Source organism: Acyrthosiphon pisum, chromosome A1, assembly GCF_005508785.2.
Source record: "Acyrthosiphon pisum isolate AL4f chromosome A1, pea_aphid_22Mar2018_4r6ur, whole genome shotgun sequence".
NCBI classification, from domain to species: Eukaryota; Metazoa; Arthropoda; class Insecta; order Hemiptera; family Aphididae; genus Acyrthosiphon; species Acyrthosiphon pisum.
This window is the reverse complement of record NC_042494.1, coordinates 134,633,281-134,651,788: the sequence shown is the minus strand read 5'-3', so window position 1 is coordinate 134,651,788 and position 18,508 is coordinate 134,633,281. Positions and strand designations below refer to the sequence as shown.

The following is an 18,508-nucleotide window of genomic DNA, read 5'->3' as shown; positions in this document are numbered from 1 at the left end:
TTTGAGTTAATAATTCGTAAAAATTTTTCTTTTAGAACTAAGATTTTAAAATGTAATACAAGATTCCTTATAGGTTAATCTACCTTTATCAAAAAAAAAAAATGTCTATAAGAAACTCAAATTAAATTTTTATGAGCGTTTGAAAATTCATATTTTTACAACATTTGATATTCACTCGATTTCTTACGTGAACGACTTTCTTATTTTATTGTAATTAAAAAACGAATGACTGTAGATACTTGAAAATGTCACTGAATGTTTATATTAGAATTTTCTATACACGATAAAAATTTGAAAATAACTTGACTCTTTTTGAGCTGCTTACGGACATTGTCATTTTTAAATTTTTTTAATTTTTTTTTCTATAAATATCAATAAAGTTTTATCTGTTGGGCCAAAAAGTGTAAAAAATTAATACAAAGCTCCTGATATATTGTTACAATAAAATAAATTGTTTACTCGAAGATTAATGATTATACATAATAAAATGTAAAAATCCTTAGGTATACATTTAATGTAGCAGGTAATTCGTGCGGGCCTAATAAAGTATTTTCAACCAATCCACACTAAATATTTATACTAAATGTGTACTGGGACCCCTTAATCCTTATACGAATTACACGTGGATTTTCTGCAAATCACAAATGAGTTTTGTTGGTTAAAAAATAAAAATCTCATCTTTTGTAAAACGCATGCAGTCAGTAAGCAAAATATTTTTAAAAAATTTAGATTTATTATGATTCTTCGATACATAATACATTATTGTAATAATTCCAAACATTAATAGTGACATTATTGCCCAATAATGAAGCATACATAATGTCTCTATTGAGGATTTATTTAAAATAAAGTACTTAATGTAAATTCGTAATTTTAAATTAGTAATTATCTATTATGTGGTTATACGGCGAATGGCATGCATTAAACTATATAAAAAAAGTATATTATAAAAAATCAAATGAAAAATATCAAGTGCCATCTATAAGATAATTTACTTTTTTGAACTACAAGAAAGTTGGTACTACAAAGTACAAGTACATCAATATACCTAATAACATATTCATATTATACTGTGTTTGAGTCATGAAGACTAGAATACGATTTTAGTCTTCGTGGTCTTCGAGTACATCGTACTGCATCCCTGTTTTCAATTACATTATAACCTCCGAAGACATAATTTATAACCTCTTGTCAATAGTGACGTGTCATTTACTCTTTACATTTAATTTTGTTTCTTTTATTGTTCGTTCCACTTCTGTGTATAGATTTAACATTATAATTTATATTGACTATAACACGCGACGACTTACTTGTAACTTTAGTATATTAATACTAGTTTATTTACGGTTTGCTTTTTTGAATAGATATAACATCGAGAAAGAACAAATATTTCAATCGAAAAGCAGGTAATGTAGGTACCTATTTATCATTCTCTACTCTTACATAATTTTCCGTAAAACTGTATCAATAGCCTATGTTAATTATATTAAAATATACAGATTATAATAACTGCAGAATTGACAGGCACACGGCGTACAGCAATATTATCGGATCAATGGTTTAGCTATAATAATAAATGTCTAGAACTTAAAACATGAAGGTGTAGTAAACCTACACAGCCGTTTTACTATATCATAAGTAAACATTATAATATTACAACAAGGCTATTAATCTTATGAAAATCTACGGACCTTGGGTTTGACAGATTAATATCTGTTTTCGATCAAAAAGCGTTCGCCAAAATAGGACGAAAACAAACCTATAAATCTTAGATGGTAATTGCCAAAATACGCTTGCTATTTTGACAATTACAATATCTAGATCGGCGTCTTTCTAAACTTGATATCCACCTCCTAGACTCTATCGTGTACACCTTTATTCGTATAGATTTTATATAAATATAGGATTAGATCCATATTCCATAGTACATTTAGAATTAGTACATACTTGTAAGTACTAGTGTTAATAATTACGAGTCATAACTTATGACCTAACTAAACAATAACTTAATGTAATCTCTGGTCAGGTGACACTACTGAGGGTCTTCCTATTCGAATATTTTATAATGTTATATAAACTTTGTCATCATACTTACTGATTATTGTAAAATAGATTGTAAATATATGTTTTAAATAAAAAAAAAAAAAAAAGGTTTCAAATATCAATAAAATTGTATTTGTTTGGTAAAAATGCGTGAAAATGTAATGCAAGGCTCCTGATATATTGTTACAATAGCAATTGTAAAATATTAAAAATACATAGGCACACATTTTTGTTATAAGCATTTGAAGTTGAAATTTTGACAAAATTTATCATATTTAAAATTTAATAATTATTTTGTAGTTAAAAATTTATAAAATGTTCAACTTTTATATCTAAGGATTGAAAATTTAAAACAAGATTTCACGTAAATATTTAATTCTGTTACCAAAAATTCTAAGAAATACATAAGCACAGTTTATTTTTATAGTCATTTTAAGTTCAAATTTGGACGAAATTACATATTAAAATACCTGGAATAACTATTTTAGTTATTTTGTTGTGATATTACTTGTGGGTACTTGAAACTTCTAAAGTATACTATTATATATCTATGATAGTACCACGGTTTGTTGTTGATGTATAACGCGTTACCTAATGTATATTGTGATATGATTAATTTGGAATTTACTATTGATACCTATTATAGGTCAATTTTTTTTTAATACTATAGATAAGTATACCTACCTATAATAGGTATGTCTAATACCTAGACTGACAAACCGTCTTCGCTCAGAATCGTTTTTCTTATACAGTGATATTATATCATTGAATTCAAATTTAATACTATCCATTATACAGTAACCCACTTGTAACCTACTGTACAGCAGAGCGACATCCACTTACCCACCTTTTTTTTTATTGTTTTTACAATTCATGTGAAAAAGTTCTTTACTTTTGACCCCCAAAGTACCAACTAAATTATGAAGATACCTAGATTACCAGAAAATAATATATTGAAGTTGAAAATCGAAAAGTGTCTTCAGACACAAAAACACACATCATTAGAGAATACCTATATTAATTGATACTAAATTGAGCTCTTCTTAGAATCTAAAAGAAAAAATTAAGTCCATTTTTACGGTAAAATAACATATATAAAATAATTTTTAAAATATGTAGCCATGTAGGCATAGGCGCAGATAGCGTTTGAGATTTGGGTGGGGGCTAAGGGCGCCTAAAGCCTTACTTTGATAATATTGAATAAACTTAAAACAAAATGTAGGAAATGTTTGGGAGGGCTGTGGACATTTTTGGGGGGGGGGGGCTTAGCCCCTAAAGCCGCCCCCATTTGCGCCTATGCATGTAGGTATATCAAAAGTAAACATTTATCACTTACTATCTATTTAACTTATTACAGGATACAAATGTAAATACCAGCTAAAGATAGGAGAAAAAATGTACAAGAATAGATACATAGACAAAAATGACAAACGTCAAAATTCTCAAGGTAGAAGAATAAGAACAAATCCAACAACAAATTCAGAAAATATTCAATTTAAAATTAAATCAGCCAAACAGCAGAATGAACAGACAGACTCAAGTAGTTCTAAGCCTAAGAAAAAAGGGGGAAAAAATGAGAATACTGGAAATAAACAAGAAAAATCAAAATTCAAACAAAACTCTGAAAATAGACAAAAAAGATGGAGAGGAAAAACAATTGAACATAAAGAAAAATCTGAAAATGGAAATACTAAAAAAAATAAAATAGAAAAATATAGTTTTGGAATTGAGCGCCTTGCAGAGTTATGTTGTAAGGACCCTTCTGAAATTGTATTTGTGATGTCTAATAAAGTAAATGGATTCATGGAATTATTTAAACAAAATAAAGAACCAGATTGGATTTTTTTGCTTATGAAAGTTTCAGCTAAGATTTGTTCTAGTGAATTGATACAAAGTAAACATTTTTTATTAACAGAACTAACATGTAGTCAATTTTTTGATCACTTAAAAACATATATATTGAGTACACCGACAGAAAAAAATTTAAAGCGATGCAACAATATGAATATATTTTATGAAGATTGTTTAGTAGTGTTTCAATCTATAACTACATTATTTCCAAAAACAGCAGAAGAAAAATTAAAGGAAATAATAGTAAGTAGTAATATAGCTTTAAATGGTATAAAAAGTTTTTGTAATCTTATTAAAATAAATGAAACTACAATAGAAAAAATGAATGACCTGCTTCAAAAAATCAATGACACTAAATTAACAGAAGAATTAAAATTGAAAGAAAAATTGATAATTGAAAATGTTGCACAACTGGTGACCCCACTGGAAAATTTTAGAGAACTAACTGTATATCCAACCGTAATAGATCTTGAATCAGAAGAACCATTTTTACGACCTAATATCTCAAAAGGAGCTTATCAGAATGTAGAACACTATTTAGATGTTCAATTTCGTCTTTTACGGGAAGATTTTATTGCTCCATTACGAGAAGGTATACAATTTTATAAAAGCAAAATAAATGATCAACAACTACATACACGGCGAAAAAAAATAAATAATATACGTATTTATAGTGATGTTGAATTTGAAAAAGAAGGTGAATTTGTTCGTAATAAATATGGTTATCTGATAAACTTTGACATAAAAAATAAATTAAAAATTGATTGGGAACTGGCAAAACGGTTTATGTGTGGTTCTTTACTAGTATTTTCTGGAAATAATTTTAGGACCTTTTTTTTGGGTATTGTAATGGATCGAAAGATTGAGCTTTTAAAAAAAGGAAAGTTAATAGTGCAATTATTAGAAGCTGCAAAACCTATATTTAATACATCTCTTACTATGGTAGAGAGTGAAGTATTTTTTGAACCATATAAATGTTCGATGGAAGTTCTTAAAAATATTAATAGTGATAATTTCCCTATGGAAAAGTATATAATATCAGCTTGTAATCAGTTAGATTATCCATATTATATTGATGAATTGCCTGAACTCACCTACTATGAAATTGATAAACTAGCCAAATTCCAAGTACTGAGTCAAAATCAATGGCCTACTAAAGAACAGCTAGGACTTGATGAAATGCAATTTGGAGCATTTAAAGCGGCACTGACACAAGAATTTACAGTTATTCAAGGACCACCTGGTACTGGAAAAACGTTCATTGGATTGAAAATTATGAAAACAATTATAAATAATTTATACCACAAGCGATTTCTCACCAAACCAATTTTAGTAGTGTGTTACACAAATCATGCTTTAGATCAGTTTATGGAAGGTATATTGAGTTTCACAAAAAAAGTTGTTAGAATTGGAGGTCAATCTAAGTCAGAAATATTAGAAAAATACAGTTTAAGGAATATATCTCGTACTTACACTCCAAGATCCAAAATTACCTCCAAAGGTCTAAGAAATATTGAAGAACAAGTCAAAACTACTATGGAGAACATAAAATATTTTAAGGAATGTAGTGAAGTTGTATCATACAATGCTGGAATTTTAGAGTTATCATTGTTAAAAAATGGTATGCCCAAACATTATCATTATTTTTTTAAAACAAACTTAGATCTTCTCTCTTGGTTATTCAAAGATTTTAATTATTTTGGTGTAGATCCTATAGGGTTTATAATTGGAATAAAGAATCAATTGATAAATAATGTTTTTCATTCAGAAAAATTGTTAGAAATTAAACAAGTAGATGACAATGATGATGAAGCAAAACAATATGAATCAAATAACTTAGATTTAAAACGTAATCATAAAAATGTTGTTATTTATATTATCACATTATATGACATAAGAGAAGCTTGTAATGAACAATATGAAGAGAGTGTACGATTAGAGAATCAATCAAGTTTTGATGCAAAATGTCTTAATGAATCTGAAGAAGCCAAATTCAACTTATGTGTAATGGAAAATATACATAATTATTTTGTTAAAATGATGAATTTGATTGATGTTGATATGGTAGTACCACAATCAATAAAAAAATTAAATAAACTAAATATGCGACAAAGATGGTCTTTATATTTCCGTTGGGTAAAAGAAACAAAAGATATGTTCGATCCAAAAATAATAAATTGTGAACAAAAGTATAGTCAAGTTTATAAGCAATATGCAGAATTAAGAGAGTTGGAAAATATAGAGCTTTTAAACAAGATGCATGTAGTAGCATTAACAACTACTGGTGCAGCTAAACACCGAATAATGCTGGAAGGATTAAAATCACCAATTGGTAAACATTAAAATTTTAAATTGCTCTTTTAAACAAAATTAATAGTTAATATTAATTTCCAGTGGTTGTTGAAGAAGCTGCCGAAGTTTTAGAGGCACACATTGTTTCTTCTTTAACAAGTCACTGCCAACACCTTATATTAATAGGTAGGTTTGTATAATTTACCATATGAAAAAATATATATAAGTTCATAATTTTTCATTTTAAAGGTGACCATAAGCAACTACGTCCTAGTAATGCAGTTTACAAATTGGCAAAAGATTTTAATTTTGATATTTCGTTGTTTGAACGTATGGTCAATAATGGAGTACCTTGTTACACATTAGGAGAACAACATAGAATGCGTCCTGAAATAGCATCTCTTATAACTCCATCAATATACGATGAATTAAAAAATCATATTTCTGTTCACAATAGAGAACACATTCGTGGCGTTACCAAAGATGTATTCTTCCTAAATCATAATTTATATGAAAACGAAGTATGTCATATCTGAGGCTGTATTTTATTATGGTGTTATTCAATTAATACAATTTGTTTTTCCATTCAGGTTGAGGAAACTTCAAGCAAAAGTAATGATCATGAAGCTAGATTTTTAATTATGTTTGCCAGACATTTAATTTTACAAGGCTATACAACTAATCAAGTGACAATATTAACGACTTACAGTGGTCAATTATTTAAAATTCGTTCAGTAAGTTAACATACATTTTTCAATTTGTTTACATAAGTATACAAATCGAATGGTGGTTACTAATTGGTTTTTGAGTTAATAATTAATTTTTTGTATAATATCTATATTAAGTTAAGAAAAAAACATGCAATGTTAGAAGACATGAAAATCACTGTGGTAGATAATTATCAAGGTGAAGAAAGTGATATAATATTATTATCACTAGTCAGAAGTAATGAAAAAGGAAATGTAGGGTTTTTAAAAACTGAAAACAGAATATGTGTTGCATTGTCAAGAGCTAAGTATGGACTTTACATAATGGGGAACATGGATAATTTGTACAATTCTGGAAATTTGTGGAAACAAATAAAAGAAACATTAGTAAATCAGGGTTCATATGGTAAAAATATATTATTTATTAATATTATTTAGATAAATTCTAAATTATTAACATGGCTTGTTTTAAGGTGATGAATTGACTTTAGAATGTGCTGTTCATTCTGGTATTATGACAAAGGTTGCAAAAAGTGAAGATTTTGATATTATTAAGGAAGGTGGTGGTTGTACTATGATGTGTAAATCATTGCTATTGTGTGGTCATTATTGTACAAGAATGTGTCATTCTGATGACCGTGAGCATTTGAAATTTAAATGCGTGGAGCCGTGTGAAAAGTATAATATTTTTATTTATCATTTTCTTTGAAATATATTTTTATTTAATTATGTTACAATGTATTATAGGTTCTGTAATTATAACCATCCTTGCAAAAAAACATGTCACATGGATTGTGGAGATTGTCTTGTGCTATTGAACAAAGAGTTACCATGTGGTCACGAATTAACATTACAATGTTTTCTTGATGTTCTTACTTATCCGTGTGAAGAAATGGTTGAATTTTTTATAATTTTTCCTTAATGTATTATTTCCCTTACATAAGTGTTTGTAATAAAATTTAGGTAGAAGCTTTCCTAGAAATATGTGGTCATACAATTTTAAAAAAATGTCATGACAAAAAACCCATCTGTTCATATAAATGTATAGATCGATTAGAATGTGGTCATGCTTGTGAAAAAAATTGTCACAAAAATGATGATCCAGAACACGAGAAGGTAATTTTAGTTTTTAAAAAAACTATTTAATATTTTAATATTGCTATTTTATAAATGTATCCACAGTATAAATGCTCAAAACCTTGTGAAAATATTAACTTAAAGTGCTCTCTTAATCACAAATGTCAAAATAAGTGCTATGAAGACTGCTCATTGTGTACTGTTAAAATTAAGAAAGTTTTGCCTTGTGGACACACAAAGAATGATGTACCTTGTGAATTAAATATTAATGACATTAAATGTATTCTTCCATGTACCCGTAAATTAGCATGTGTCCATAAATGTCAATCTAAATGCTATGAAAAATGTAAACCTTGTGAAAATCTAGTAAGTTAGATATTTTATTGTGTCCTTCTGTTTTGTTTATTAAACTTATTTATTTTTAGGTAGTAAAAGTTATACCAGACTGTGGCCATTCAATTACAATGAAATGTAAAACTTTACCAGAACGTAAACTTTGCACTAAGAAATGTAACCGAATTTTAGCTTGTGGGCATATGTGTAAGAATTTATGTGCAGAAGAATGTACAACTAAAGATTGTGAGGAAATAGTGTTGCAAAAAAATAGTAAACTTGCTTGTGGTCATAACCAAGTTTGGGTTTTATGTTGTGATAAGGATAAAGGTTTGTTATTATTATAGTATTACATCTTTTTTATTTTTTTATTAGTTATCAAAACATATTTTATAGGCTATTTCGAGTACATTTTTGTTTTTTTTTTAATTTAAATTACAATTAACTTAATAACTGTATGACCAATAAATGTTCATAAACTAGGCATGAGTATGGATTACTTCCCAGTGGCAGACCTAATTTTTTTTTTTTGGTAGCTGCATTGTCTTTTTCCAAGTTTTACGATACAAAATACAAATATTTAAAAATGGCCCAATGTATTAACCTAGATGCTAGTTCAATGCTATAACTGATCATTGCACCAAGTATAATTAACATAAAATCCTAAAATGTACTTATTTTATATCAGAATTGATTTAATAAGTTTTTAAATATTTTCGTTTATTCTTTATCCATGAAAATGGACTTACTTCTTATTTTTCAAGCACAATGAGAAGCAAAATTACAATATATTCATCATTTTCTATTCTCTTAAACAGTGGTCTTCAACCTTTTTGCACTCGCGACCCACTTTTTTAGGCCCACATTTTTCGCGACCTACGTAAGCTTTGTAGAAAAACAAAGCTAAAATTGCTTAATGCATATATATTGTATAACTGAATAAACTGAATATACTGTGATTTGATATCCATTATATTATAGAATACAGATTATATAAACTGCATTTTTATTTATTTCATCTATTAAACTTATTTTTTATTTTAAAAATAAGACGTTTCGTGACCCAATTTTAAAGCTTACGTGGCCCAAAAATGGGTTACGCCCCACCGGTTGAAGACCACTGCTCTAAAATGTTTAATGAACATATTATCGGCTGTATGTAAGATGTGACCACGATTGATACCTAAAATAAAGATATATCTGAAACTGTGGTTGTCACCTACTACAGAATATACTACCAATTAAAAATAGTAAATACGAAGATACTGTGTGTATTTAGATTCTATTTAAAATCTTTAAATGTCTTGAAAATAAGCAAAATTATAGTAACTCCATTCCACTTACTGCTTATTGCTTCTTATTGGGATTTACTGTACTTTTGCTTCTAGTTTCACAAAAATTATAGACTTACTGTTTATTTTTTTAATTTCAATTGCTCATTTTCAAAATTAAACAGTGGATATAGTATATACTGCTTTTTTACTTCGAAAAATTGTACAAAACCACTTTGTTAACCCCCAGGTACCAATATCTCATTTTTTACTAAAATAGGAGATGCTGCTTATTTTCTTAGCACTGCAGAATGTCCATTATTCAATAATATATTTTAAAAATAGAGTTTTTGGTGAATGTTTTTGAAATAGATCAAACAAATTTAAGCTAATTATTGGTGAAGAAAAAAATACAAAACTGATTTTTACTATTAAGGGAAGGGGTAACTTCATAAACATTTTAAATTTTAATAAATAGGGCTGTAGAATTATTTTTAAATATAATTTTTTTTTATTAATTTTTAAAGTCTTCAACTGCAAGGTTATTAGCCTGCGTTACATTTTTTTTTGTTAATTTTTTTCTTATGTGACTAAGATTATTAAATAAGATGACGCAATTCAGTTTTATTTATGAATTTAATTAGTTTTTTGGACGTCTCGGGAGTGGGTTAAAATATGTCATATAGGGTCTCCAGTAGTTCCTGTTGGATGCATATTTCATTGAACTAGCGACGTTTGAAGAAGATGTGCTTGACCTTAATGAGTGTTCCGCAAGTAGGGTTAGTAGGGTTAGTAGGTCTTCTTTGGCCATAACGTATCCATGTGTCATAATTTATAAATTATAATGTACATTGTATTATATAATTTGTGTAAATATAGTTTTATGGAAGTAATTTTTACTGTGTAAAATTAATATTTAGTGTCCCATAGTTCAATATTTAGTACTTTAGTTACTGCAGCAGTCAGAAAAAAATTTCGGGGGCAGCATATGCTACATTACCTGCCTCTGTGTACAATGGCGAAACAATTGTGGTCTCTGAGAAGCGGATACTTTATGATTTTTTAAATACTTATGGGTAGGTGGGTGCTAAGTGGGCGCTCAATATGAAAGTGTAAAACAATTACTAAATAGTAGATGGTAATGGTAATAACTAATACTAATAGTATTTGTTTATTATACATTTTAGGTTGCTTATGGGTTATTTTAGGTTCGTTTCGCCACTGTTTGTATGGTTTATATTAGGTTATTATTAAAAAAAAACATGATATATTGTAGAATTCAGACTGGACAGCCAATATATACTTGACAAGTGCCGTGAACCATGTCTACAAAAATTAAATTGTAACAATATTTGTTTGGGAACATGTGGAGAATGTAAACAAGGACGCATACATGTACCTTGTAGTGAAATTTGTAACAAGATAAACCCATGCAATCATACGTATGTGTACATTTTTTATTTAAAACCTATACATTTATTTGTAATCATGTATAATAATTCATCTTAACAGATGTAAATTCCCCTGTAAGGAACGATGTCCACCTTGTAATCAAAAATGCATCTTTTCATGCTTGCATTCTACATGTAGTCGTCTGTGTGGTAATGCATGTGTACCTTGCAAGGTAATAAATAACTGAATTATAAAATAAAATATAATAAAATATTATTGTTAATTATATAATATGGGATAAAATATACAAGAGTCGAGAGTTTAAAATAGTTTTACGTTCTTTATATATTATGTACATAATAATTTACATTGGCATCGGTCGTTATGAGAATGTGTTGGTCAGTGGCATGATCACCCACCACTGGGTAGCATTCAAATATCACTGGGGGGTACTAGTGCCTCATACTTTGTATGTTAAATTATGCTCTGTAGTAATGTTTCGCTGTGAATGTTTAAATTAAATGAATATCCTGTTGGAAATACTTGCATTTTCTAATCATAATTTATATATTTTTATTGATTTTATTAATAGGAAAAATGTGAGTGGAAGTGTCCACATTTGGAATGCACCAGGAAATGTTATGAAATATGTAATCGAAGACCTTGTTATAAGCCTTGCGCGCTCAAGTTGATATGTGGGCATGAGTGTATAGGATTTTGTGGTGAACCATGTCCCCCTCTATGCCGCATTTGTCCAAGGGATAAAGTTACCACAACAGTTTTTGGCAATGAAAATGATCCAAATGCAAGGTAAATTAGAAAGAATATCTGTTATAGATTTGTATTTTTTATTCTGTTACCAATCTTGGAAGTAATTAGTGATTTTGTTAGCATATATGAAATTAAAATTTAATCAGTAATTTTATATATTTGTAGAAGCTAATAGTTACATTTGACATAACATTCTAAGATTATAATATGTCATATCAATTATAATTAGATTATAATTTTATTACATTGAATATAAATTTATAAATTATACAATTAATTAATATAGCTGATAATGTTCTACATGCGTCGTGCATCAAAGTAATTTTTCTATATAATATTATATAATGTTAATTATGTGATATTTTTTAGGTTTGTTTATTTAGAAGATTGTGAACATATTATAGAATCTGAAGCATTAAGAGATTGGATGAACCTAAATGATGAAGATATATGTTTGAAACAGTGTCCATTATGTAAGATACCTATTTTAAAAACCCAACGTTTTATGAACCATGTAAAAGTAATATTAGAAGATATATCAAAAATAAAAATAAAACAATATGGAGAAGTAGCTGCAATTCGCGGAAAAACAAAGACAATAATTGATTCTTTAAACTATTTGAATAATAATTTTATTTTTAATTATATTGGTGACAATAGATGTGATGGTATCAAACCTTTATGGGATAAATTTTGCCAGCCTTTATTAAGGTTTTCAGATAATAAACGTTCAAAGTTCCTTTTACCTGCCAATGATATTGAATCATTAAATTTTGTCATTGATTTGTTCAAAACTACTTCAAAGTATAAATGTAGAATTAATGAATTCAATGATAGCCAAAGAAAACAAACTATCATTAATCACTTTGATTGGATTCTTTCTGTTGCATTCACTTATGCGCAGCAGTTGTCATATCAACAAAAATTTGATATCAACATGGAGATGGCGCGTGGTGCAAGGATTATGAGTTTATTTGAGATTTTGTCAAATTCAAAATTTCAGAAGGCACTTGATATGGATAGTTCTTATGCGATTCAGTTGAAAGTTATAATAGGCAAAATGGAAGCTCTATTAATGTCTTGTAAAATATATACTGTTGACAGAGATATAGAAATAAAAAAATTTACTGAGTTGATTTATGATAAATTTGATGGGATGGCAGTCATAAATGTTGAAGAAAGACAGATAATTTATGCCACTATATCCACCAGTTTTTCGAAATGCATTAAAGCTCAAGGGCATTGGCGTAAATGTCGGAATGGCCACTTTTATTGTGTTATGGAATGTGGAGTTCCAATGAAGCAGTCTGTTTGTCCTAAATGTAAAGTATAAATTGGGAATCGAGTCACAGACGGATGTCGCTAGAAAAACAATAAATTAGAATAATAATCTTATATTATCTCAAAAAATATGATTTAAACAGTTTTAATTTTACAAAGTTTAATTGTTATAATATTAGATTTAATTTAGTTTTTATATTATGAATTGATGTTTAAAATAATAATCTTAAGGAAATGAAATTGTGGATTTTGAACTTAATAGAGTAGTATAATTATACAATATATGAAAACATTACAATTACTTTTAATATAATATATAGACACATCACATCCAAAAATGGTTTTGTTTTCCCATAATTGTGAACATTATGATATCTTTATAAAAAAAAGTGAGTACATAGTCGAGACCTTAGTGAGTACTGTTTATTTATATTGGTTGACATTGGTAAATTTTATAGAGGTAGGGTTTTGATTGTAAAAGAAAACAATATTTTGAATACTACACTAAACATGAAAACAAACGTTAATTCAGAAATTATGGTAATAGATGATATATATATAATATATGTTACGGTAAAAGTACGAATACCGGTTAAACCTAGGATACACAACATCGTTTGGTCAAACCCCGAATGATTTTTGTAGTTGGGACTTTTACAAACGAGATTTGGTAAATCTTAGGATAAACAATCAGTGTTAGTAAAAGTCCAAAAATGTTTAAGTTATTTAAAGTTATTAATTATTATTATTATTTATATTAGGTAGGTACTATATCAATGACTATTATCATTGATTATACATAGTCAATGCTATATCCAGTGGCGTAGCGAACTTTAAATCATATGGAAGCAAACAAATTATTTATGACCTATCCCACCCAACTCCAACTGATGTATACGATACTCATATGCTCAAATAGGTGGTTGGGGTAGCACCCAAAATAAAGTTCAAAGACTGACCGTGTGTATGGGCTTTATGAGGTTATGACCCACCACCACCCCCCAGAAACCAGAAGCAATTGCTTCTGAAAAACATGATTCGCTACGCCACTGGCTATATCAATGCTATTATATTAAATACACACATTTATATTATTGTTATGACAACAAATTTATATAATTATTATATAATATTATAACTGTAGTGCTAGTTTATTATTTTATTATTATTATTAAGTACTAATGCGAAAATTTATAAATGAAATGCATTATAGGTACATTTATTACTAGTATATTATTTTTATTATTATTAAATTATTTATTTGTGCAGGCTTGGGCTACTGTGACATCTCGAGTTGCACAGTAAATTTTTGGATTGGCATTTACATTTGTTTGTTACACATTTTTTCTAACAATTACACTTTATTAGTCCTAGTCCACCAGTCAAAGACAGTTGCGACTTGTAATACTGCTTGTCGAATACCAATTTCATTATCTAGTATAATTGCCGATTCTAAAAAATTGTCTTCACATAAGGTGAACTGATTGCGAGTGAACAGTTGTGAGAGTGTTCCCGCTTTTGTACCCAGGCGGTAAAAATCTCCATCCACAACTTGTAACACCTTAGCCATTAATGTGCGGGAATCAATTTTACTTCGATCGACTTCGGGAATTTTAATTTTGACAGTTTGTCCAATTAGTACAATTGGCATTTTCTTGTTTGACATTTGCAACATTTGTCTAGCTTGTTTCTGTAGTCCGATAAGTGATTCTTCTCGATGTTGCTTAATTTTTTGTATCCGTGCTGGTATTTTGTTTTCTACGTCCCTTATTTCTATATATTTAGTTTCTCCGTGTGTCTCTACTTCGTCATCAGGGTCCTAATCGATTTCAACTTCTTCATCTATCTCACCAACTTCAACTATATTTGCCTTTGGTTCTGTAAGTGCTGCCTCTAAATCCTCTTCTGTTTGCAGTCCTGGTAATACATTTTTGGGGATAATTGAATTAGCTAATCCCATTTTCATTTTATTCCTGATTTTAGTTCGGTAGAGTTTTTTTTACAGATATTCGATGAAAAACTTATGGAGAATAGTACCAAATTTTCAAACTTTAGGTATAAATACTTAAAATTTTATGAATTTTCAACAACAAAATAACTTAAAATGTGTTTCAATATAATATAATATAGTGTTTCTAATGTTTCTATGGTATAATAATAATTTTAATTAATTTTAACACAGTAGTACAGTACCTATAAAATATAAATTATAAATACAGTATTTCACGAAAAGGTAAAATACTTTCCATGTAGGATATGGAGTATTGTTTTAGTATTAACAATGAGTACGCGAAAACATAACTCACTTACCTACATTACTCAGTACCCTATAAATATTTTAGTAGTCTATTTGCATGTGTCATGTCCTGCAACAGAATTAAAAAATATGTATAGAGTACCTACACACATGGTTTAGTAGTTGGTACAAAATAAGTCAATATTAAACTTCACTAATTAAATACATATTACTCGAAAGTCGAAAGTATTTGAAAGAATTCTTATAAAAATATGAAATATATTAAAATTATAATTTTCCCTAACAAGACTTTTAGATTATAATATTATGTACAGTTAATATTTAATTGTTAGATAATGCATTTTTTCGTACCTACTTATGATGTCAAGTTGCATAAAAAAAATCGGGTAATTGGATGTCGCTCTGCTGTAGTGCTGTACAAAAGGTAAGTAGGTTTCAAGTGCTTCACTGTAATAGTGTAATGGATGGTATTAAATTTGAATTCAATGATATTACAATATCATTGTATACGAATATCGATTCTGAGCGGAGACGGTTAGTCAGTCTAGGATATTTTATATTATTATTACTTATTATAATACGACGGTAGCTGGTAAGTTGAATTAATATTATAATAGTACAAAAAAAATAACTAAAATCGTAATTCTTGATTATTTAATATGCAATTTCGTCCAAATTTAAACTTAAATAACTATAAGCAAAAACTGTGTTTAAATATGTTTATTAGATTTTTTGGTTACAGAATAACCTACCTATTTACGTCTTACGTGGAACCTTGTTTTAAATTTTCAATCCTTTTTTTTTTTTTGAACAAAATTTATATATTTACAATCTGTATTTACATGTTATACACTAAGTAAATAAGAAGAGCCATGTAAATGGTTCTTTTGGTTACATTTTCAATCCTTAGCTATATATGTCTAACATTTTATACATTTTTGACAACAAAATATTTTTTTATATTACCTACTATTTTAAATCGTGCTATATACAGCGTATTTTATCATTGAATCCAAATTTAACATTATTCGTGTAGCCAGGTTATACGCATTTTACTATACGCAATGACATAATACTAATAATTAGATTAACTGACAAAATCTCTTATTTATTTATGTATTATAATAGTAAACGGGACAAGCCCTTGACATTTATATAGCATTAATAATTAATAATTACATACATACCTAATATGTAACATAATAGAATCAGTAAAATATAGCTATTCAAATTAAAAAAATTACGAACATTTTTAGTGGCTTTTAAATCAGCACAATTTTGTAAATTGTAACTTTTGGCTCTTCCGTCAAAAAAGGTTGCAGACTCCTGAATTAAGATATACTGCATATCTGTGCAGGACTATTCCATATGAATCTAGGATAAAAAAGCCACCGACAAAAAAGCCATAGATAAAAGACACACGGATTTATTTTTGTGCAAAAACAATGAATTTAGTACAATTCATTATTATTTATTTTAAAATGTAATACAATTTATATAATTTAAAAAAGTTATAGCTAAAAATAAGCGAAATATTTGAAAATTAAACTATATGTGAAGAAAATACCAAAATACGTCTTTTTTCTTTTTAATACAAAAATATTACACATTTTAAAATCCCATATTCCCTAATATTATTAGTGGACTATACTAAATAAGCTAAATCGCCTGATAATTAGTGAAAAATTATTTTTCACTAATAATTGGACTTATCTTATCGCCGTATATTATAGTCTCTTTACCTACTTATTTGTGATAATCATGAGGACAATAATTTGGAAAGTAAATGTTTGGACTGGATGGCAATCGAAGATCGAACAATATAATATATATACTTGTGTCTATAATCCAATATTATTATAGGTTGACAGAAATATATTATTAGGAACTATTTTGCGATTTTGGAACAAATCTACTTTACCGGACACCCTTTTTTTTTCAAAATACGTGGTTTTTATGCTGAATTCAAAACTGTTTGAAAAATTTCCCGGAAACTTACCGTTCAAAAGTTATGGAAGTTCAAAGTTGCAGTGATTACGCGTGTATCGGCACTCGTCGCTAATCGCTATACGCTCCTCGGTGCCGTCGCTCCGCTCCTCCAATCGAAAAATATCCCCCGATTTGTTGTTTAAAACCACCTCAGGTGAACCTCGGTTTTCCTCAAAAAATCCCGGAATCTTACCGTTCAAAGTTATGATAGTTCAAAGTTATTAAATGATTTAAATCAATGTTATGTCGTAGTATAGCGTACAGGCAGTGATTATACGTTATACGGCGATCGTCGCTGCGCTCCGAAATAGTGAACTTCATTAGGCCATAATTTCAAAACTAAATCCGTTTGCCAAATTCGGACTTCACCATGGTTTTCAGCGTACTTAACTACATAAGTTTCAAAAAAATATATCAATATTCGTAAGAGTCATAGTAAACTAGTGTGATGCGGGAATGAGTAAAAATCGCGAAATAGTAAACTTCATTAAGCCATAACTTCAAAACTAAGTCGGTCCGTGCGCCAAATTTGGACTTCACCATCGTTTTCAGCGTACTTAACTACATAATTAGGTATCAACAAAAAAAAGGTGGGTAAGTGGATGTCACTCTGCAGTACAGTCATAGGCGTGCGCACGGGGCGAGCCGGTCGAGCCGGGGCTCGACCAGAATCTTTTTAGGGGCATAGTAAAATGTTTGTCTATACTTATTATAAATTATAATAATATGTTTGAAACTTTTATTTGTAGTGAAAGTGAAATAAAATAACAACTATTTGTGTGTACCTCTACATTAATTTTATTCATCTAACAAAAACATTGTGTACAAAATATGTACTATGTTTAAATACATTAATAAGTTGGTTATAATTTATAAATTGTATACATATACATGGAGTTTATTTAATATTAAGATAAGCCGAGTGCGAACGACCGTAGATACATTGCTCCACGGAAAAACCTATACTTTTATCGCTTTCAAATAGAAGACCGTAAACAGACTGACCTCTCATTTCTCAATAATCTATTCACTATTCAGTATGTTCAGTTGTTAACTATTTACTGTTGTCACTCAGTCACTACACACTGGCCTGTTAGTGTTTACTGTTTAATAATATTTATATTAAAGTTCGGTGAATTAATATGATGAGACATTATTATAATTAATTGTATTCTTGCCAATATCGGTCGTATTTAATATTTATATGGTTTTAATTTTAACATTAAAAATATATGTCTAGAAAT

The 18,508-nt window shown here is 28.4% G+C and overlaps 1 protein-coding gene across 1 annotated transcript; it reads left to right on the top strand.

Annotated features, from left to right (window-relative positions):
- Positions 1-908: 908 nt before the first annotated feature.
- On the top strand, positions 909-13,348 carry LOC100167272 (NFX1-type zinc finger-containing protein 1). The gene is made up of 15 exons (XM_029488381.1): positions 909-1,406; positions 3,401-6,226; positions 6,289-6,372; positions 6,436-6,707; positions 6,777-6,920; positions 7,032-7,299; positions 7,367-7,571; positions 7,641-7,788; positions 7,857-8,009; positions 8,076-8,336; positions 8,396-8,633; positions 10,851-11,016; positions 11,087-11,198; positions 11,559-11,776; positions 12,107-13,348. The coding sequence occupies exons 2-15, from the start codon at positions 3,439-3,441 to the stop codon at positions 13,068-13,070; spliced, it is 6,021 nt and encodes a 2,006-aa protein (XP_029344241.1). The 5' UTR covers positions 909-1,406; positions 3,401-3,438; the 3' UTR covers positions 13,071-13,348.
- The last annotated feature ends 5,160 nt before the right edge of the window (positions 13,349-18,508 follow it).

Bases quoted from the DNA above. Each gene is read 5' to 3' on its own strand.
- LOC100167272 (XM_029488381.1), top strand. From the start codon at position 3,439: ATGTACAAGAATAGATACATAGACAAAAATGACAAACGTCAAAATTCT. The intron at 7,300-7,366 runs GTAAAAATATAT...GCTTGTTTTAAG, and splicing joins AGTAAATCAGGGTTCATATG to GTGATGAATTGACTTTAGAA. The intron at 8,337-8,395 runs GTAAGTTAGATA...ATTTATTTTTAG, and splicing joins GTAAACCTTGTGAAAATCTA to GTAGTAAAAGTTATACCAGA.